The 23,537-nt window shown below is 40.7% G+C and overlaps 1 protein-coding gene across 3 annotated transcripts; it reads right to left on the reverse strand.

The window, feature by feature from the left end:
• Positions 1-1,235: 1,235 nt before the first annotated feature.
• On the reverse strand, positions 1,236-23,044 carry LOC103280493 (protein SSUH2 homolog). 3 transcript variants are annotated; one of them, XM_062969753.1, is made up of 10 exons: positions 22,941-23,044; positions 14,226-14,459; positions 13,346-13,424; positions 12,533-12,662; positions 10,036-10,096; positions 8,670-8,794; positions 7,685-7,747; positions 6,396-6,430; positions 4,059-4,160; positions 1,236-1,325 (listed from the first exon to the last, which is right to left on the reverse strand). In XM_062969753.1, exons 2-9 carry the CDS (start codon positions 14,281-14,283, stop codon positions 4,124-4,126), a joined length of 588 nt encoding a protein of 195 aa, XP_062825823.1. In that variant the 5' UTR covers positions 14,284-14,459; positions 22,941-23,044; the 3' UTR covers positions 1,236-1,325; positions 4,059-4,123. The 3 variants fall into 3 exon arrangements, with proteins under 3 accessions (XP_062825823.1, XP_062825821.1, XP_062825822.1); XM_062969751.1 differs by lacking the exons at positions 1,236-1,325; positions 4,059-4,160; positions 6,396-6,430 and having other exon boundaries at positions 6,439-7,747; XM_062969752.1 differs by lacking the exons at positions 1,236-1,325; positions 4,059-4,160; positions 6,396-6,430 and having other exon boundaries at positions 6,439-7,747; positions 14,226-14,303; positions 22,941-23,028.
• Between the last annotated feature and the right edge of the window lie 493 nt (positions 23,045-23,537).

Raw genomic sequence — 23,537 nt, forward strand, 5'->3', positions numbered from 1 at the left:
GTTGTCTATATTTGCTCTTATAGAACAGCTTCACCAGTGTCTTAACCGTTACAGAGCTTAAGACATAAGTGTCACTACAGAGCCTTCTGACCGGGTTTCAACTGCCTCCAGATGAGCTTGGGCAATTTGTTTCATAAATATCATGAATGGTATCTGCTTCAATCAGTTTGGTTTAAGTGTTGAATTCAAATACATTCAGAACATTATGCGCTAATTATTCTATTGGCCTACTTGTAATAATGTAATGAGAATAATATACAACATTTATAGCAGTGGTTCCCAACCTGTGGCCCACTGGTAGACCACAAGACCTAAAATAAGGTCCACGAGACATGCGGGGAAAATCAGCCCTGGATTATTAAATATGGTTTTCTGTGGGCGAGCAGATGGTGACTACTGGATGGCATATGTTCTGTATCAAAAACTAGAGCTGATTTGGTCTATCCAATACAATTTTCTGAATCAGCACCCCAAATAACCAAACCGAAACTAAAGTTGACCAAAAACCAATTCGTAACCCTTTTGGTACTAATACTGGAGAGTGGTCCCTGGTCAAAGTGGTCCCTGGTCAAGTGAGCCCTCATCAAAAAAAGGTTGGGGAACACTGCTTTATAGCCATGGCGAAATGTAGAAGTACTGTGCCTTAACTCTTATATATGAAACCATTCCCTTCCCTGGCAAAAACAGCTTAGACTGTTCTGGGAGAAGCTTGAAAAAGCAGCAACCCCCTTTTACTCTCTTCACCATGTCCTTTTTGAATGCCTGGGCATGGAAATGGCAACATGTTTCTGAAGCAGCATTGGTGCTTTTTTAGTTTCCAGAGAATGACCTTCAACTTACTCAGAAACTATATCAAAATCCAAAATTTTGGTCCCAAAACCTACTCCCAATGTATATATGAGGTCAAATTATCCATGTGGATTTATGTTGATTTGCTTGTATAGAATAAAAGATGAACACACTCAAAATAATGCTATGTTAAGAACATATGTCTAAACAGTACTATACCTGATATCTCTCATACATCAACAGTCTAACTTTATTTCCTTGATTAACTATACTGTACTTCATTCAGCTTCTAGCTAAGCACATACATTTTCCACAAAACGTATAGCAGGATTTATTCTCAGTATCTCTGCATGGAACACATAGTTTCTCACAAAAGACAAGTCCCCACAAAATTGTAGACCATCCCCAATTTTAGAACATACCTCATCAATTTTGAGGACACTAACCTGCCTCCGGATGCGCACTGTGGGAGGAAACTGAGCTTGAGGATTTTCAATAGCATTCCAGGTAGCAATTCCATAATCTGAAGGATATACCTATCAACATAATACAATTCAGAATGGGGTGCACCATCTTTAGTGCCCTTACTCACATTGAGTATTAGCTATACAGCTGTGCTTAGGAATGTGCGCTCACACCCAAGTCTTCCTCCTGAAGGGGTCACTGAACCAGAGTGACTCCATTTTAGAATGCCTGTCTGCTTGAAACCAGGGATCAGTCTCTTTTCTATAATAAAGATAAAAATTGCAACTTGCTGTCTTATGACAAGATAGCATGTGTCCTCTATGTTTAGCAAGAATCAGTTGTGGTTAAGCTAGTGGTTAGCCGATTCTGAGAAATGTATGAAATACATGTACTTTTGCATAAACTGTTGCAATGTTCTACCGTTTGTGGTGGGCTACATCCTGGAGTTGTTTACATGTCAGGATGTGCCTGCTCACCACAAACTGTACTGGTGGTTTTTCTAAGGAACCGAAATGTGATAAACAAGTGGGTTATAAAAGCCCCTGAGCTGATTAGCTCGGGGCAGACAATTTTTGCCAGCTTCACTGCCGTGTTGCTATTGTCTGTCGGTAGCTACCTAATAAAGGTGTTTTGTCCTCAACTCTTTGGTCTCCGAGTGGTGCTCATAGCGGCTTGGCAAACCCGGTGTTTTATGTGATTGGGGTACTCCCAAATCACCCCTTTCACTCCCACAAAAAAACACTCTCCTTGGATTTACAGGCTGGAAATGGAACCATGTGGCTGAGTCCCCTGTCGGCTTTGATGAAGGACCTGTGCTACTCGTGATGTTTGCTGATAAGTTTGCCACCAACTGGTATGAATTGCCCCTTGGCATGTAAGGGTGAGAAGATGTATGCTTAATGTTTCTGGAATCCTGACATATTGTCTGATTTCTGTTCCTGATATAGAAATGGAGGGAATGGGCAAAAGGACCATTGAGCTCTATTGCATCTAGTTGCTGGTACTGACAGAAGCACCCATCCAACCTTCTTAAACTTGCAAATTTTTACCTAAGGAAGCTCTCCAACTGATGGGAATGCTTAAACTTCCAGTGCCGACATGTGTACAACAATGGGGCAAATACTTTTATCTGAATGATAGATGGCTCAATTAAACTAAAAGAACTATACGATGTCCCAAAAGTTTTCATATACAGGCAGTCCCTGAGTTTCAAACATCCAACTTATAAACTACTCACAGTTAAGAACTGGGAAACTCAGGGAAATTCACTCCTGAAGAGTTGTCATGGGGAAAAGCTTTCTCTCCAATCCTTGTTTCCACAACAAACCAATTTTTCAAAATCCAATTATCACAGAGACAGAAAGAGACAGTAAAACAAACCCCACATGGGTGTTAACCCTCCCTGTGTTATCCAAAGCTTAAAAATATTTATTTTTTGGCTCGAGTTACACTAAAAATGCACCTGTTATGTCTTACAAAAAAATTAAGCTTAAGAACAAACCTACAGAACCTACAGAAGACGTGGGAATTGCTTGTATCGGGAAAATAGGAAATACAGCTGAATGTATCATTATTTACAACATATTCCTCACATAGTTTTACCAAATATTTACAAAAATATTCTCTATGTAATATAAAATATGAGTTTATTTTTCCTATTTATTTCCCATGTATTTCCTTAATATATCAATTGGATATATTACTTCCTTATTTTTAACTGTGAAAAAACAGTGAAAAAAAGTTTACTTATGAGCTGATAAGCCCAAGGTTGTATGCTACCACAGGAAAAGGAAGCAAATTATGGCCAAATTTGCTAAAACTTTCCATCTTGGAAAGCAGCAAGGTGTTAACCAGTAAAATCCAGTGATTAATGAAATTAAATTAAATTAAATTAAAAATATCCTTGCGAGTTCTTTCATAATATTTTAATAGCTTCAGAAGATTAAATTTGAGAAAAAATTTATGGATTTGTTTCATGAAAAACCCCTATTTATAGTGTTAATAATGTTGTTTGCTAGTTTCATCTGTAGGTCGTAGTTTGTTTTGTGTAATTACATCCGAAATGCAGTTTTATGTATTGAAATTATATTTGTAAATAAAAAGAATATGTAAAGAATACTTCCCTCATCCCCATATATCTCAGCCCACAGGAAACTGGGGCTGCCCTTTAAGGGCCTCCAGAGAAAGGTGGGAGCAAAAGTCTTTCCCATCTGCCACTACTCTTTACAGAGACTACCACATCCCAAATCCTTCTACTAGGATCAGGAAAAAAGTGGACTCAAAGGCCAAAAAAAAAGAAAAAAGACATTTCGCCCTAGAAATCCATTTGAGAAACTGGGCTGGACCACAAAAAAGTGGGCTTATTTCTTCACACCTTGATTTATAAAATAGGGACATGAATTAAATTTGAGACCTATGAACAAAGTTAGGCTGTTAAAGATGGCTACATGATGCAGACACAAACCATGACTAATCCCTAAAAAGCAATGACCAGCTATAGTATTCATGTGCTGCAGCATAGCTAGATTCCAAAATACATGAAAGGAAGTTACTCCTGCTTCTGTTGGGAAAAGTCATGGTACACCTGGCCTATCAGATGTACTTAATCTTATTTTAATGTTTGCATGGGTGATGTTTTAATTCACATATTGTTAGCTGCTTTGAGTCTCCTTTGGCAGAGAAAAGCAGAGTATAAATACATTTAAAAATAATAAATAAATACTTATTTTATTTCAGACCAAAAACCAGGAGGAATTTCACTGAGTATCAAGGCAATGCAGAGATGTAGTCTTTGCTGAACTCACATCTTCTGGTATTGGCGTCATAAACTGAGCTCGGTGTTCTTCAATAGCAACCAGAGAGACTTCATTTATGGCATTTTCCAAGAAACCCACCACTGGCGATACCTATAAAAATAGCAACATTGTGAGATTTGAATACAAAGACAAACCCCGACCAGAGCACTTCTAATTATGTTTTTCAACTCTGTAAACAGAAATTATGAAAACACAAATATAGACAGGCATCAAATAGAGAGGAAGCAGCTGAAAAACTGCCATCTTAAAGAGGAAGGATATTAGAGGAACTCGCAGAACAAAGTTTTGCAGGAAGCTTAGTGAATTTGATGTGAAAAGATTGCATGGAGTACTCTCAATTGCAATAGAAGCACCAACATTTTTTTGTTTTCCAAAAAAGAGGAAAAAAATAACTCAAATAAACTATTAAAAAAGGGAAAAAGAAGGGAAACATGGGAAATATCACAGAATATAATATGTAAATTATGGAGCAATGTTAGTTAAATAGTTCTACGCATGAGTCTATTGTATCATCAAAGACATAGAGGGGAAAAGAGTATTGCTATACATATTCTTTAATATAGGAAGGAAGTGAAGTAAAAGAAAAAATTTCCAACTATGACATCTTCTCTAACAAGAGTAACAGATTATCCTTAGTGGATGATTTCTGCAGAGAGCTAGACAGCGGGAGTGTGTCCTTGTTGGTACTCTTGGATATCTCAGCGGCTTTTGATACCATCAGCCAGGGTATCCTTCTACGAACGCTCTCCAGAATGGGTCTTGGGGACATTGCATTGCAGTGGCTCCACTCCTTCCTGGAGGATCATACCCAAATGGTAAAGCTGGGAGACACCTGCTCGAATCCCTGACCATTGATCTGTGGGGCCCCTCAAATTCCATTCTATCTCCCATGCTTTTTAACATCTACATGGAACTGCTGGGTGAAGCCATCCAGAGTTTTGGAGTTAGATGTCATCTGTACACAGATGACACACAACTCTACTACTCCTTTCCACTGAAATCCAAGGAAGCTCCCTGAATCCTGGACCAGTGTTAGCAGCTGTGATAGACTGGATGAAGGCTAACAAGCTGAAGCTTAATCCAGACAAGACTGAGGTCCTCCTGGTCAGCCGCGAGGCCAATTGCGGTATAGGGTGGTACCCTGTGATCGATGGGGTTACATTCCCCCTGAGAAGACGGGTCCACAATCTGGGGGTCCTCTAGAATTCAGAGCTAATGCTTGAAGCTCAAGTGTTGGTGGTTTCTGGGAGGGCCTTTGCACAATTAAAGCTTGTGCACCACCGGCGACCATATCTTGAAAAGCCTGACTTGGCCACAGTGGTCCATGCTTTAGTTACATCTAGACTGGATTACTGCAATGCACTCAACATGGGGCTGCCTTTGAAGATGGCTCGGAAACTGCAACTGGTACACAGATTGGCAGCCAGGCTACTAACTGGAGTTAACTATAGGGAGCACACGATGTCCCTTCTAAAGCAGCTCCATTGGCTGCCGATAGGTTTCTGGTCCCAATTCAAAGTGGAGGTTATTAATTACCCTAAATGGTTCAGGTCCTGTCTATCTTCGTGATCACATCCCCACTATGAACCAGTGCAGATTCTAAGACCTGCCAGGGAGGTCCTTCTCTCAGTCCCGCCATTGTCCCAAGTGCAGTTGGTGAGGACGAGGGAGAGGGCCTTCTTGGTGGTGGCCCCCTGGCTTTGGAACACCTTCCCCAGGGAGATAAGGCAAGCCCCCATACTGTCCGCCTTCCATAAGTACTTGAAGATCTGGATGTTTAAACAAGCTTTTGAGAATGCTTAGCCCCTAGGTGTTTTACACAATTGTTATGGAGTATTGCACTATATTCCATGCCCTCATCCCATGGCACTTATCCCATTCCCTTGCACTTATCCCATGGCACTTATCCCACACCTTTGCACGTATCCCATTCCCTCGCCCATTGTTTACAGCCTGGTCATATTTACAGTAGCTTACCGCCAGATTTGCATTGTTTTTAATTGAGTTTAAATGGTTGTTTTATGTGCTTATTGTTTAATCTTATTGCATTTTATACTGTGTTTTATTTTATTCTCTGTTTTTAGGCACTTTTGTGCCATGTGAAAACTGCCCTGAGCCCCTTCAGGGAGATGATGATGGGATATAAGAATAAAGTTGCTATTATTATTATTATTATTATTATTATTATTATTATTATTATTATTATTATATTGCACCTTGGAGTCAACTTGAAGGCACATCACAAAAACACTTCCACATATTTAGAATGTACAATATATAAAGACAACTGGTCGTACAAAATCATTTGTTGGAGGGGATACATACGTGAACATAGTATCTTCTCCAGAGGTATCAGTTACCTGAAAAAATGTTAGATGGAAAACAAAGCAGATAATGAAATCTACTTAAATTCCGAACCCAGAACAAACTATTTTAAAAATCTTTACAGATGGAAACAAAGCTATCTCTCATAAAGGGTTTTTCTTGTTACTAGTGGCTTTAATAAAAATAGCCAAATGTAATAATCTTATTTCTATTAGCATCTGGTATGGGAGTGTTTGGATATTAGCTATGTGTTTAACTGTTCATTTTAAACTTCACAAAAAACTATTCCACAGAATTGAGCCATGACATTTAAAGTGATGTCAAACTACATAAATTTTACAGTGTAGATTCACCGCAAGTCCACAGGCTTTAGGCAACATCACGACAAAAGAAAGAATTCTAGACTACACATTCTGGTGTAATATGTTAAAGTGTTAGTGTGGCTGCCTACAGAAGCAAACATGTGGAAGAGCAAACCTGCCTCACAGTTTCTCTAGGTACACACTTTCGCTAATGCATCATCTGATCTCCGGATATTAAGGGTCCTGCTTATAAGAAACTAAGGAAGACATTTTGAATATCAAACTGAGGTCCCTGCCCCTCTTTTGAATGAAAGGTTTTTCTTCTTCCAACTTATTTAACAGAGCTGATGTTGGTTATCAAAAGTTCTGAACACCATCTTGTCCTGGTAAAAATTAAAAGGGCATTGTAAGTTCTCTTCTATCCATTCTCTAGGCCAGTGGTTCTCAATCTGGGGTCCCCAGATGTTTTTGGCCTACAACTCCCTGAAATCCCAGCAAGTTTACCAGCTGTAAGGATTTTTAGGAGTTGAAGGCCAAAAACATCTGGGGACCCCAGGTTGAGAACCACTGCTCTAGACATACCAGAGGCTGAACCTGGAGTCTCTTTCATGTACACAGAGGCTTTATTACCAAGCTAAAACTTCCTTCATAGGTCTAATAGCCAAAAACTCAATACTGGGCATACTGCTCTTCTGACCCAGAAGAACAGGTTCATGAGCTAAGAGATATCTTGATCAAGCCAAAGCTTTAATCACAATGGAAAAATATATTTCCACAGAAATATTTTCTGTTTGGAAGGTGCTGCTTTCTGCACCAAACAACCATACATAAATATTGTGCAGAATAAATCCTGTATTGAAAACAGTCTTTGAAAACATGCCAAGGGCATTCTTGCAGAGGTTTGGAAGTGGCTAAAATTATTTGTCCATTCCTTGGAAAATAAAATGAGTGTAGAAATACATCTCTGCCTAATACACCACTACTCACCAATCCAGATCCACCACAGCTACTGCAAGAAGTGTCACCCTGACCTCTGCATTGTGGACACTCCTTATATCAAAGAAAGAATTATATCAAAACTGATTCATCTGTTTTTATATGTATTAGCAAAACTAGGTATACAACTCTCCAAAACACTTATAATAACATCACCACTAAACCTATAAATATAAAATGTATATTTATACACTGGATAATTACAACATTAATTATAGAAGTGAATTGACTGAATCTACTTTTTTATTTCTGGATAGATTATGCCCACTGAATACAACCTATGTAAGTGCTGACGTAGCAAATGTTCATTGATTTAGTGTGCATACTCTAGCTGAGATTAATAACCATATTACATATGCTCATGGACAAGATTAGAAAAAAATGACCCAAAACCTGGATTGACTTTTCCATGGGCCAATGTTAGTACTGTATTTTAATTATTATCCAAAAAATGAATGGCCTCTGAGTAGGTTGGTGAAAGGTGACTTTCTTAATTCTCCTCACCTCAATGGCACCTCTGGATGTTTGAATGCCTGGGCAGGATAACCACAGCAGCAGTAGCCAAGAGCAGCAGACCCTTTCCCTTTCTGTAGAATGACCGTCAACTTATAATTTTGGTGTCTAAACCTACCCTCAAGATCTACATGATTATATGCAGTACATCAAATATTTCAGTATAGATTTCTCTTTTTTAAAAAAATTAAGGTTATTGTCTTTCAAATTCATTTTGCCTTTTCTCCAGTTCTAATTTTCAAGAGCTATGTACTGCCACTCCTGCAATCTTTTTCACTATTATTATGTATGTGACATTAAGAAAGAAAGACAAGGGGAAACGTCTTCTAAACTACAGAAATGCTGACCCTGTTGTGACACTAACTTCTTCATCTTAAAGTTAATCCCAATTTACTTCTTAGAGAAATCAAGCCATTTCACCTGCACAGATAAAGAAAATTTCTCCCATGTTTTCGTTCATTACCTTTACTGATGATGTATGGGGCACCTTGACTTTCTTTTTCTGGTCTTTAAACATGGGAGAAACCTCCACTTGGACATCCCAAGGGTAAGGAGCATGGGCCTGCAGACTGGGGTCAACAGGTTCACCTGAGAGACAGAAAAAGACAGAATTTGATTTAGTGACATTTCTCATATCTCATCAGCCAGAGTGCTCTTTACTAAATGCATCAACAATGAACACATGTTGCTCAATGTTTTATAACTTTAGTAAAGGTTACTTGTAAATTTTCTGCCAAAGGGACAGAAAAATAAGATTAAAATATTCTAGTTTTGTAAAAAAAATGATATTTCAGGAATTTTTGCAAAAGTTATAAACGTTGGGGGCAAAAAAATTGCTATATTTTTCCTGAATTGCATTTAAAAAATCACAGTGGTCTCCTCCCCTCCCCTTCCCCTCCTCTTCCTTTTTTGCTGTTTGGCACATTTTTAACACAAGAAAAAGTTTCAGAATTCCTACAATCTTATCCAGCTCAGAAAAAATGATATGCTTAAATAAATGCATATTCCCTGCAATGAGATCATCCCTCCTGGGAACCACAATTTTCTTTACTGAAAATAGGAGAATAGAATAGGAGAATTCTGCTATGATAGTTCCAAAGAAAGGCTCTTGACAAGACATGTAAATACACAATATTTTATTTTAGACATAGCTGCTCTCTATTACAGTGCTGGAACTTAAGAGGCATGTAACATGATTTTTGTTTCTGAAAAAGTTTTTGGAATATAACAACTACTTTTAAAATAACAGGAAATTAAACAGGAAATAACACTTTCAACCCAGGAACATAATTATTTTTTTCAAATTTTGTTGCACAGTGTTATCAAAGGAAATTAATATTACAGCAATAAAAAGAAACAGCTTTTAGCTATAACCCAGTTTAGATGCCAATGTCCTATTGAGAGAAGAAATTTTTTTGCATGTGGACAACACAATAGAGAAGTAGCTACATGCCTCCCCTCCCCATGCCTTGGCAAGAAGGTCCAAAGCTTAGAGGGTAGAAAATTATCTCCCATCTGCCTAACAAATATTCAAAAGATAATAATAACAGGAGCCAGAAAAACAGTAAACCTTGGAGCTAGAACCACCACCAATCTGTTGAGGACAAAAATCATAGGGAAACAAAAGGCCTGGAAAACATCTTTGAATGCAAGATGACTTTGAGGAATAGGCATCTCTGTATTGAAATGATATAGCATATGCCCTATCCATTTTTAGTGTCATTTCTATTGCTGGCTGATTATTGCAGATTAACACAGAAATAATTATTCGCTCTCATGTTCAAATTATGAGAAAAACATATATTCTGAAATAGTATAATAGCACTCACCTCGATAAGGTACTGATTTCCATTTACAAGAACTTGATTCACTGAAAGTCTCCAAACGATACTAGGAAAACATTTTGAAACATTAGAACATGGAATAGGATTGAATCAGAATAAGAAAAAGAGATTAGGGATTTTTCTAACTGTTAACAAGGAAATGTAATCTGGATGACAATAATTTCTTATGAAGTGTACTGTCATCTACAATATTTTGTTGGAACTGCCAGAAAGTTACTGCCATAAAATTATGAGTGAAAATTAAATAATTTCCTACATTACAAAACTGCATCTGTCTGTGTGTATGTGCAAGCACAAATCTATGTGTGTAGGGTAGATATGGACCACCCTATACACATAAAGTGCACAGAGTGGTCCATATCTACTCTCCAAATAGCACCTTACACACTGCACATGGGCCAGGGACTATTTTTTCCCTATGATTCTATCATCTATAGACACATGGAATATACACACTGTGTGCCCACACACTTCAATTTCTGAGCCTCTATCAATTTTCTGAGCCTCTGTGAAGCTGTCCAATATAATTATGTAAAGTCAACTCCTATTGAAATTTTGATACTGGGGTTTGAGGTCTGTACTGACCTCAAACCCCAGATGGACCAAAAATCATTCCTGGGTGTCCAAACGACATACAGACACTTCTGGTTCATAGGAGTATACTGGGTTATTCTGCTTTTATCCAACATTACACAAAGTTGTGAAACTTGGGAGTAGCCCCTCCGTTCAGGATAGGTATGGACAAATGCACTGGTTCTAATCTGAAGTGGTCCGCCAGTCACACAGCTTAGCACCACCATCTTCTTTTCCCTGCCCCCAGCAGCAGAATTGTATCACCCTCCTGTCACTGAGTTCCATGAAACTCTGGAGAGCAGTGCAGATTCAGTTCAGCCCTGCTGGATGGTTACCTTACCTTTGCTGTGAGCTCTTGACCATCACTGGGTGCCATTGCTGGTGTTGGCAAAGGTTCCATTGCAACCAAGGAGGAGGAGGGGCTCACTATCCAGCAGAGCCACAGCAGGATGGAGCTGGACAGAATAGACATCCTTGGGGCCAAAATACTAGTACTTTGAACTAGCCCTGAATTTTAGCTTAGATGCAGATGCTCTCATTCTAACTAACTTCATTTTTTTTATATCCCACTCCCATCTCCCCAAGGGGACTCAGGGCAGCTCACATGGGGACAAGCCCAGCATCAACATACATCAAAAACACAACCATAATTTAAAAGCAATATAAAACAGTAAAAACAGTATAAAACAGTATAAGCAACATAAAAACATATCAAGTCCTTAGAACCTGGGCATAGTACAAAATGTGTAGGGGTGAGCTTGTACAGACTCTGCATGGGCTCGGGATAGTAATATAGGGCAATTAGGGAGGGCAGAAAAGACTCATTTAAAGATTAAATTCAACAAGGGTGAGGTACATTGATAAAGTGCAATAATTGTGACAAGTTAAGTATCTAACTGGAACTATTCATTCGAAGGCACATCAAAACAGCCACATTTTAAGGTCCTTATGAAAGGTGGACAGGGAAGACCATCTCCCTCATCCCCACCAACCGCACCTGAGACGGAGGTGGGAGTGAGAGAAGGGCCTCCCTGGAAGATCTCAAGGTCCACGTGGGTTCATAGGGGAGGAGGCAATTGCGGAGATAAGTAAGTTTAGGGCTTTATAGGTAATAACCTGCACCTTGAATTGGGCCCAGAAACTTATCAGAAACTTCTAAGGACCTCATCACATTGATGAGAGGCAGCAGGGGGATTCGCCTTCCCCCACGCTGGCCCTGCTACTTCCAATAAAATACGGGAAACCACCTGTGTTCTGGGCAAATTGTTCTAAGATACTTGCGACATAGTTGATCTTTATCAATGTCCTTCACCCTTGTTGATTTTAATCCTTAAATGAGTCTTTTCTGCCTTCCCTGATCACCCTATATTACTATCTCAAGCCCACGCAGAGTCCATACAAGCTCACCCCTACACATTTTGTACTATGCCCACCAGAAGTGAGTGCTCATCATGTGATGGACAGCATGGGGCTCTGTAGATCAATTGTGCTGCAAGCATTCTGAAACACTTGCAAAGATCCATGTGATGAAGTGGTCTGATGAAAAAAGTGTTGCTGGGGTTAGAGGTGACGGGCCCATGTTTTCATGTTTTGAGGTAGCTTTCTTAATGGCTTCTGGGTAATAATTGCTCTATGTTCGGGCCTATTTTCTTCTTTGTTTTTAAATAAGGGTTGGGGGTTTTCAGGGGTATTCCTGATGTAGGATATCCTTCCTTGCCAAACACTAGGAAAAGGCTTAAACCATGTCAGTTAGCACACTTTTAAAAAATCAGCAGTGAAAACTAATATTGCATAATTGATATCCAAATAAATAAAACTGGTCACATGCAAAGCAGCTGCAATTTATTTTTACTTTTTACAAAATTAGACCTATGTGGTCATAGAGAGGATTTGGATTGATGTCACTTACTCTATATGTATCAAATGATCGTAAATCGCAAATAACCATCTCTTTGGCTGGGTCTTTGCTGTAACAGCAGTGACTTGCTACATACTGAGCAAACACCTCTTTGGCAACATCTTCTGAAATTGCAGTGGCACTGAAAAACAATTAGAGTTGGAGAGGAAAATAAGCAGTAATGAAAGGGTAAACCATGTTAGAAGCCATATACTGATGAATGTAACAGGTATATTGAAATTGCAAAGTGAACACTGAATACTATTCATGTTCATGAAATGGTATCAAACCATTGTTTCCCTATAACACTCAAAGTAGCTACCAATGCATTCCAAACAATCAACAAATGCAAATCATCATAATATTTCTAGTAGGACAACTAAGTGCCAAACATGGTAAACACTATTAAAGTAGTCCCCAAAGCTAGAATGAATAGATTACAAATTTAAGAGATAAACTTTGTCTGATTCCTAATGTGTACTTCAGACCTTTAATGTAAAAGTTATTAATAGAATGAGGAGGGAAAGGCAATTTTCTTAAGCTTGCAGCTGCAGAATATATTCTGATTCCCTTTGTAAAACGAAGCATCATTTGTTTGCCAACGTCACTGTTATAGAAAACCTACTTGATGTTCAGCTATATGTCATGAAAGTATTTGTATCCTTTGGTTGAACTGATTTAAAACTGGGTGGGAAACCTTGGTTCTAAGGTTGAATCCAATTCTCTCTCTCACACACACACACATCTGTGTCTCTTAGCCTTGTTTTCTCTAAGGCAGAAATGAGAATAAACAGGGAAATGAGAATGGAACAGTTCTCATCTTACTTCCGGTTTCTCTGGCTTGTGGGTGGTTCACCTTCATGTACAAGATCTATGCTATGTGGAGAATGGAAATTATTTCCATCTGCAAAGGAAGAAAAGCATTAATATATTTACTCTGCGGTATGAGGAGCAACGTGCTAAATAGGAGCAACATACTTTATCTGTGGTTCTGACCAATAACTGGGAAGGCACAGAATGCAATCAACATTCATTATTTAGTTTGATGAATAGCAAAAAATAAGGTATATTAATTAGGAGAAAAGTAGTAGGAGTAGAATATACAGAACTGGCAGTTTGCCTTTGCTGAAACAATTACAGGTTATAGCTAGGATAGATTGACTAGAATGGAAGAGACCTGAAAATATATAAAGAGGTAAATAGGATTTTTTTTTTTCGTGTCAGGAGCAACTGGAGTTGCTTCTGGAGTGAGAGAATTGGCCGTCTGCAAGGACGTTGCCCAGGAGACACCCGGATGTTTTGATGTTTTTACCATCCTTGTGGGAGGCTTCTCTCATGTCCCCGCATGGAGCTGGAGCTGATAGAGGGAGCTCATCCACACTCTCCCCAGGTGGGATTCGAACCTGGCAGCTTTCAGGTCAGCAACCCAACCTTCAAGTCACTTAGTCCACTACGCCATCTGGGGGCTCCTTGGTAAATAGGATAAACTAAACATACAAGATAAAAACTATCGAACGAGATGCTGCATATGAAGAATACAAAAACAGCCAAGTTCATCTTTGCTACAAATATCAGACTGATTGTTCTTATCAGTTTTTGGTGTTTGTTACATATTTATTTGTTTATCTGGCAATCTTGTGTGTCTTTTGGACTTTGCCCTTGGGTTGGAGACTGGAAAAAAAAACAGCATTATAAATATACTTGCCACCACTTGTTACATCTTCATAGGAAGGAGGTGCAAAAGGTTCTGGTGTTTCAATCATGTCCACAGTAGGGGTGAAACCTACAGCATACAGAGAGGCAACCGGTCACCGAGACATTAGGATGGCATCACTGGGCACTTCACCTGAACCACTGCTGATTTTTGCCTCTGCTGCTTCTTGTTGAACGGACAATGCAGAGTATGCAATTGGGATCATGCACGGTGTGGAGCAGTGGGCTGAGTGAAAGAGAGGAGAGTCCTCCAAAGTTACTATTTTTCTTGTTATTCTTATTCTTATTCTTATTATCTCCCATTGCCACACATCAGTTGTAATGGGAAAGCAGCCCTTTGTAAGATCCTGTTTAATCCCCCAAAGTTGTTATTATTGTTGTAGTTGTAGTAGTTGTTGTTGTTATATTCATTAGGGACAGTTTCTTGGGTCTCGTGCTCTGCTTTTTGTATTATTTTCAACCTCCGCCACCATCCCTTCTTCTTTTTTTTTTTTTACATGAGCGTTAAAAAAATCCACCGATAATAACACAACCCAACAAAAAAATTATTGGTGTCTTCGTTTTTAATTACTGGGGTTATTTGAGGTGCTGAATCAGAAAATTGCACTGGATAGACCACATCACCTCTAGATTGTTAAATATGGTTTCCTGTTGGCAAGCAGATGGCGACTACTGGATGGCATATGTTCTGTATCAGAAACTAGTGCTGAGGTAGGCTATCTAATGCAAATTTCTTCATCAGCACCCCAAATAACCAAAATGAGTTGACCAAAAACTGATTCATAATTCTTTTGTTGGAGAGAGGTTCTGGTCAAAGTGATCTCCTGTCAAGTGGTCCCTGGTCAAAAAAAGGTTGGGAACCACTAGTAGGGGGGAAGTATGCTGGGTCCCCCTTTTATTCTGGAGATACATTGACTAGTAAGGTAGCACAGAGTTTTGTCCTGGGCCCAGTACTATCAAATATCTTTTATCTGTGACTTGGGTGATGAAATAGAGGGCATGCTAATCAGATTTCTAGAAGCCACCATGTTAAGGGGGTAGCTAAAACCACAAAAGACAGGATCAGAATCCAAAGTGATCATAACAGGTTACAGAGCTGGACTAACAAAATGAATTTTAACAGTAAGAAATTTAAGGTACAACATTTAGAGAGAGAGAGAGAAAGAAATGAAATGCATAGTAGGCTTGATCGATCCATGAAAAATTTGATTCTAAACTCGTTTCAAAACTAGAGGGGGCAGTTTTTCGTTTTTGTTGCTAATAACGAATTTGGCCCCCAAAATTTTTCGAAATTAATGAAAATTCGTTATTTTCTAAATTAATTCGTTAATGGCGGACGCGCATGCGCGGTGGCCCAAAAACAGCCCAAGGGGGGGGACTTAGGGGGCTCTCCCGCCCTCATTTTTTGAGTGATCTTCTTCAAACTTGGTATAGTGGTAGAACACATTTAACACTGATAGCTCACCAAAATGTGGAACGTTTCCCTTATCCTCTGATTTTTGGCAAATTTTCATAGCTTTTATAATAAACCATTTTTTAATAATTGCAGAAATCTGTTCCTGGTTTGAAAGTCTTATTTCCTGTTAAATTGGGTTGTCTTTACTGTGAAAGTCATTGTTCTACTTCAGAAACTTTGTTTTTGTGGCTGAAACTTTGTTAAATTGGTGTGTGTGTGATATATATTGTGTATATATATATATATAGTCCCTGCTTGTGTGTGTGTGTGTGTGTGTGTGTGTGTGTGTGTGTGTGTAGGTAAAGGTAAAGGTATCCCTTGACGTTAAGTTCAGTCATGTCTGACTCTGGGGGTTGGTGCTCATCTCCATTTCTAAGCCCAACAGCCAGTGTTGTCCATAGACACCTCCAAGGTCATGTGGCCGGCATGACTACATGGAGTGCCATTACCTTCCCAGAAACACCCAGAAAATGGGAATTCCAGACAGGAAACAATCAGGGCCAGCTAATACCTCCCAACAAAGGATTCCCCCAGGTAGGAAGCAGCCAGGCTTTGAAGCTGCAAGGCTATTCAATGCTAATCAAGGTGACCAATTGCAACATTCACACTTGCCTCCCACAGACAAGAGTTCTTTCTCCCACCCTGGACCTTCCACAGATATATAAACCCCACTTGCCTAGCTTCGCACAGACGTCAAAACCTCTATGTCTGCCACAGATGTGGGTGAAACGTCAGGAGAGAATGCTTCTGGCACATGGCCATAGAGCCCGGAATACATACCACAACAGTGTGATCCCGGCCCTGAAAGCTTTCGACAACACAACCACAGTATCCATTCAAGTTCATGTAGCGTGGTATGGACTGGAGACCTGTATTGGGGGGAGGGAGGGTGCGAATCTGGGCCCCTGGGAGCAGCCGAGGACGGGCCTGGCCCACACCCCCTCGCATCCCGGGCCTCTTCCTCCTCACCGCCGGGCCCCTCTCGGTCTCTCCAGGCCTGAGCTGAGGCGAGGCGGCGGCGGCGGCCATTTCCCCCCTCCGTCTTCCTCCTCCTCCTCGGCCTCCTTCCCCCTCGCCCCCTCCCATTGGCTGAGCCTCCCATTGGCTGAGGGGCAAAAGGAAAGGAGTTTGGGTGATTTGCAAAAGCTTTTTTTTCTTAAAGAAAAAAACGAAGAAATAAGAAAAAACGGCCTCTCGCGATTCGAAACCGCGATATCCAGACGTGTGGACAACCAAGGTTCTATATTGCTTCAAAACAAACGAAAATAACGAATTAATAACGGGTAACGGGGAAATCGAATTATTTGAGCAAGCCTAATGCATAGATATAGGATGGGTGACACCTGGCTTAACAATAGTGCATGTGAAAGGGATCTAGAAATCTTAGTAGGCCACAAATTGAACATGAGTCAACACTGTGATACAGCAGCTTAAAAAGACGTGATTCTATGCTGCATTAATAGGAGTATAGTGTTTAGATCAAATGAAGTAATAATACCACTTTACAATGCCTTGGCCATATGTTTCCTGAAATATTGTGTTCAGTTCTGGACACCACAATTCATGAAGGACATTAACAAGATGGGGTTTTTTTCTCATTATCACTTCCTCCTTAATGCCAATTTAATGACTTGTCTTGCTATCTCTTCCAGATGGCCTACCCAGTTGTTAATTATGAATTTTATATTTGCATTTTATGTCTATCATACATTTAATTTTTATTCCATGTAATCTAATGTACTTTATAGAAATAGGTACTGCTCCAGCACGAAGGAGGCATCAACAGACAATGCCAGCTCTTCGGCATTGGAGATGAGCACCAGCCCCCAGAGTCGGACACAACTAGACTTAATTTCAAGGGGAAACCTTACCTTTACTTATTATGATGATGTATTTTAACTGTGTTGTGCTCCACCATGAGTCATAAGGAGAGGAAGGGTAATAAATAAAAAGATTATTATTACTATTATTATTATTATTGTTATTATTATTATTATATTTTTATGACACAGCAAACAAGATAGATATGCTGGATTTCGTATCACAAAATCACAAGTCGAACACTGTGTGATGTATTTTCGGATGATGCGCGCAGATCCGAGTAGGGTGGCCTTTTGCAGTTGACAGATCGTAATTTTGTCAATGTCTATTGTTTCCAAATGCTGGCTGAGATCTTTTGGCATGGCACCCAGTGTGCCCATCACCACCGGGACCACCTGCACTGGTTTCTGCCAGAGTCTTTGAAGTTCAATCCTGATGTCCTGATAGTGGCTGAGTTTTTCCTGTTGTTTTTCGTCAATGCGACTGTCACCTGGGATGGCAACATCAATGATCCAAACCTTTTTCTTTTCCACATCTGTGATGTCTGGTGTGTTGTGTTCCAGAACTTTGTCAGTCTGGATTTGGAAATTCCACAGTATCTTTGCGTGTTCATTTTCCAATATTTTTGCAGGTTTGTGATCCCACCAGTTCTTTACTGCTGGGAGATGGTACTTGAGGCATAAATTCCAATGAATCATTTGGGCCACATAGTTGTGCCTCTGTTTGTAGTCTGTGCGATTTTCTTACAGCAGCTGAGGATATGATCAATGGTTTCGTCAGCTTCCTTGCACAGTCTGCATTTTGGGTCATCAGCTGATTTTTCGATCTTGGCCTTAATTGCATTTGTTCTGATGGCTTGCTCCTGGGCTGCAAGGATCAGGCCTTCTGTCTCCTTCTTCAGTGTCCTATTTGTGAGCCATAGCCAGATCTCCTTATCAGCTTTTCCTTCAATTTTGTCAAGGAACCTTCCATGCAATGTTTTGTTGTGCCAGCTGTCAGCTCTAGTTTGTAGTGCGATTTTCTTGTACTGATTCTTTGTCTGCTGTGCTTTGAGGAGTTTCTGATTTTTGACTTCATACAAAGCAGGTTCTTCACTTTGCTTTACATATTCTGCCAGGGCATGCTCTTCTTCTTTGACTGCTTGTTTTACTTGTAAGAGTCCTCTGCCACCTGATCTTCTAGGCAAATATAGCTGGTCAACATCACTGCGAGGGTGCAGTGAATGATGAATGGTCATGAGTTTAGTGGAGGCCATGAATAATGCCAGCAGTCTACACTTGCTTACAGTGATAAAGTCAAATAGATGTCTTTCTAATGCCTCCAGATCTCCACCAGCCACTGCAGTGCTTAAGCAATGAGTCTTGGGTGGTTGAGTGGAGAGAAATAGCATGTTCTACTTCCTAAACCTTTATTCTTGGCTCTGCAGTGCAAGGAGCTTTGCCAGTTTGTTAATTAAAATACTGCACAGGACAGTGGTTGTAGGAATAAAGCTAACATTGCAACTGTTTCACAAATAATGTAGCAGGAAAAGAAAAGTTTTTATAACATAGTTAACCAACATCCTGTGTCTTTATAATTGCTACACAAGTGTTACAAAACCAATGCTTTGGGCCCTTTTTGTACTACACAATTGTAGCACTATGGTTCCACTTTAGCTGGTTCATGTAAAATCTTGGGGTTTCTACACAGGGAAACTATAGTAGGTAGTGAAATCATACCGCTATCATTAGTCTACTGCGAAAGGAGTCTTGGACGATAAAACTCCAAATATTTGGGCCTAGTATCAATTCCAACATTTAAACATTTGGCAACATTTTTTGTGTGTGTGTCAGGAGCAGCTTGAGTTGCTTCTGGAGTGAGAGAATTGGCCGTCTGCAAGGACGTTGCCCAGGGGACGCCCGGATGTTTTGATATTTTTACCATCCTTGTGGGAGGCTTCTCTCATGTCCCCGCATGGAGCTGGAGCTGATAGAGGGAGCTCATCCGCACTCTCCCCAGGTGGGATTCGAACCTGGCAACTTTCAGGTCAGCAACCCAACCTTCAAGTCACTTAGTCCACTACGCCATCTGGGGGCTCCTATTTGGCAACATTAACAATGATGAATAGCCTATGATAATGTTCATAGGCTCATGCATTGTTCCACCCTGCAAAACTTCAAATATTAAAAATCTATTCCAAACATTTAAATAAGGAAATTATATTGTTAGTATATATAAGATTATTTGCTATCGATCTATTAGCTGCATTTATATCTTGATTTCCCTTAAAAAGTACAAAGGAGCTGTACCTAGTTCTTATCTTCTCTTTAACTTCTCAGTTACTCTGTAAGGTAGACAAGGTTGAGAGATACTTCCTATCCCAAGTTTATCCAATGAGTTCAAGTTCAAGGAGGCTTACGCCCTGGTGAGTGTGTTGTGTTGGCTGCTTAAGCATCTTACATAAACCAGGCAACAAAATTCCCAATCTTTTACTAACAGCAACAGGAGCAGCAGTCCCAAGGCTACCAAACAGTTCTCTGGCTACCAAAACTACTAAATGGGCCACTACATTTAATGTTGATACATGGGGGAGGGCATACATGGGGAGGAGGCCAGGGCCAGCCCTAGGTAATTTTCAAGTGTAAGCAAGCAGTATTCCCTCCCCCAATCACTGAAAAATAAAAGATAGGGCCGCAAGGATGCAAGGATTGTGCTGAGACCTCACAGTGGGATGCTTTTGGGAAATGCAAGAGCAGCCTTCTCAGTTACAAAGGCTTTTTAAAAAGTCCTTTCTTCCTTTTCTTGTTCATTTGTAATATATTGCTTGTTAATCTGCATGGTAGGAATATAGCAGCCAGATAGTCTCCCTGCCTAAACAAATGCCTCCATGTAGTAATAATAATAATGTTTAAAGCCTTCCCAACACATTCTGATTCCAGCCTCCAAGGATGCCTCTCTTTGTTTTCTGTTCACTAGGCCTCCCATTTGGATTGCAACAACAACGTCCCACGCAGAGGCCTAAAAGGACTACTTCTCTCTTTTTTAAAAAAATAGTGTTTACAGACACTGGCCATCCAGGAGCAGAAAGTTACATGGCAAATAGTGAGTCGGCATTCCCTCTGGCGTGATACTGCACCAACCTCCCGATAATTATGCAGCCCTACATTTTTTGGGCCACTGCCACCCCAAAAGCCCACTTCTTCTGCCTTCCCTCCGCCTTCTTGGGGTTCCTGAAGCCGGCAAGACCCAGAGCCAGGTGAGGATGGAAGAAGAGGAGTGGGGAAAGTGGCCTCACATTGCGTTCTCCTCCCTCCCTGGGAGATGGAAGGGGGAAGAGGAGGGAAGACAAGGAGGTAACAACAAGAAGAAATCAAAGGAAGGAAGATGGAGAAGGGGAGGGGATGGGGAAGAGAAGGGAAGGGAAAGAAAGGGGGGAGCTGCTGATGCGGGGCTTGGAACAACGTGCCTGCAAGAGAGTCCCCCACCGAGCAGAAGCCGGAGCCGAGGCAGCCGCTCTACAGAGCAAGAAGCTCCATCATCACCTCGCTCAAGGGAGTGGAGAGGGTTGGAGGCTTTCCCCCTCCTGCTCGCCCTGAAGCCCAGCAGAGAGAGAAGCGGAAGCAAGCAGGCTGGCTTTGAGGCAGGCTAACGTCTCTCTCTCTCTCTCTCTCCCCTGAACAGGAGGCACCTCAACTGCGCCCCCTAGAGGATTGCACTTTCCATAAATGCATAGTTTGCGTATAGCTTGAGCCGCCCCTGGAGGAGGCTATTGCTTTTATCATATTTAATGGCTTTTATTGATTATTGTTTTATTATTGGGTTGCTGAGAGTTTTCTGGGCTGTATGGCCATGTTTCATTAGCATTTTCTCATGACGTTTCACCCACATCTATGGCAGGCATCCTCAAAGGTTGTGAGGTGTTGGAAACTAGCCAAGTGGGGTTTATATATCTGTGGAATGTTCAGGGTGGGAGGAAGAACTCTTGTCTACCTGAGACAAGTGTGAATGTTACAATTGAACACCTTGATTAGCACTGAATAGCCTGGCAGCTTCAAAGCCTGGCTGTTTCCTTCCCAAGGAATCCTTTGTTGGGAGGTGTTAACTGACTCTGATTGTTTCTTGTCTGGAATTCCCATCTTCTGAGTGTTGTTCTTTATTTATTGTTCTGATTTTAGAGTTTAATATCAGTAGACAGATTTTGTTCATTTTCATGGTTTTCTCCTTTCTGTTGAAATTGTCAACATGCTTGTGGATTTCAATGGCTTCTCTATGTCCTCTGACATGGTGGTTGTTCAAGTGGTCCAACATTTCCGTGTTCTCAAATAGTATGCTGTGTCCAGGTTGGTTCATCAAGCGCTCTGCTTTGGCTGAAACAATCAGGGCCAGCTAACACCTCCCAACAAAGAATTCCCCCAGGCAGAAAACAGCCAGGCATTAAAGCTGCCAGGCTATTCAATGCTAATCAAGTTGGCCAACACAGGCAGACAAGAGTTCTTTCTCTCACCCTGAACATTCCACTGATATATAAACCCCAGTTGACAAGTTTCCAATACCTCACAACCTCTGAGGATGCCTGCCATAGATGTGAGTGAAATGTCAGAAGCGAATGCTTCTGGAACATGGCCATACAGTCCAGAAAACTCACAGCAATCCAGTGATTCTGGCCATGAATGCCTTTGACAACACATTGAACATCTCTATGGAGAGAAACTGTTTTATTCTTGTTTATGTGTATGTGTTTGATGGATTTTATATGCTGGTATGCTGTAAGCCACCTTGAGTCCATGTTGCGGAGAAAGGCGGTGTAGAAATACCATAAATAAATAAATACATTGAGGTAGGTAAAGGTCAAACTTCGGTCCTCAGATGTTTTGGTCTTCAACTCTCACAATTCCTAACAGCTGGTAAGCTGGCTGGGATTTCTGGGAGTTGAAGTCCAAAAAACCTGGAGGGATGAAGTCTGCCCATGCCAGCTCTAAGACCAGCTCAGTCATGAAGTTGACTAGGCAACCTCTGGCCAGATGTGATTCCCCAGCCTTGACTAGCTGGCGGGTATTTTCAAGGATAAAAAGATGGGGAGGAGCAGAAAAGTAAGGAGACCGTCTTTAGCAGAAGCAAGCCCCACGAACAACGTATGAAAATCACCACCGTGGCACAGTACCGTGGCCAAGGGAAATAGGAGAAGGGGCTCCTCTCTATTGAATGGAAGAAATCCAAAATGCTGGAGGACCTCAAGCACTGGCCCTCCACGATTTTGGACTTCAAACTGCAGAAGTCTCAGGGAGCACCCGGGCAGTGGAAAGAATGCCAGAAACAATGAAACGGGCATCAAGCTGCACTCCTTCTATAGTGTAGATGCCGCCGCTGAGCCCTTCAAGGAAGGGACAGAGCTAGAGACGGAAAGCAGCGAGCGGGCAGGGAAAGAAACAGAAGCGGGGCCCGTCCTCTTACCTGCCCGGAGCGGCTACTTGGGAAGGAAAGCGCGTCGAAGCCGGAATAGCGCTCGCCTGGGCTCCTCCCTCCTCCCTCCTGTGTTGGAGTGGCCTCTTCCCCAGGCTGGGCTCACTTTCCCTCCAAGTTTCCGGAATTGGGAACGCCCCGATTCAGTCCCTACTGAAAGAAAACAAGTAAGGGACATATTGCAGAAGGGGAGGGGGCGAAGGCGTTAGGGGCGATGTGGGTGTGTGTGTATAATGTGTGTACAAATATGTGTGCATAATATATATGTGTGTACAGTATATCTATTATACATGTTTGTTTATATACTATATGTGTGTATTATATATGTGTGTGTGTGTATATATATATATACATACACACTACACACAATACACACATTATATATACACACACACGTGTGTGTGTATATGTGTATATATATTATGTATGTGTATATATATATGTGTGTGTGTGTATCTATTATATATGTGTATATATATTATAAGTGTGTGTATATATGTGTTATATGTTATATATGTGTGTATAGATATTTTATACGTGCATACTGTACATCTATATGTATGTATAATGTATATGTGTGTATATATA

Source organism: Anolis carolinensis, chromosome 2 (assembly GCF_035594765.1).
Source record: "Anolis carolinensis isolate JA03-04 chromosome 2, rAnoCar3.1.pri, whole genome shotgun sequence".
NCBI lineage: Eukaryota > Metazoa > Chordata > Lepidosauria > Squamata > Dactyloidae > Anolis > Anolis carolinensis.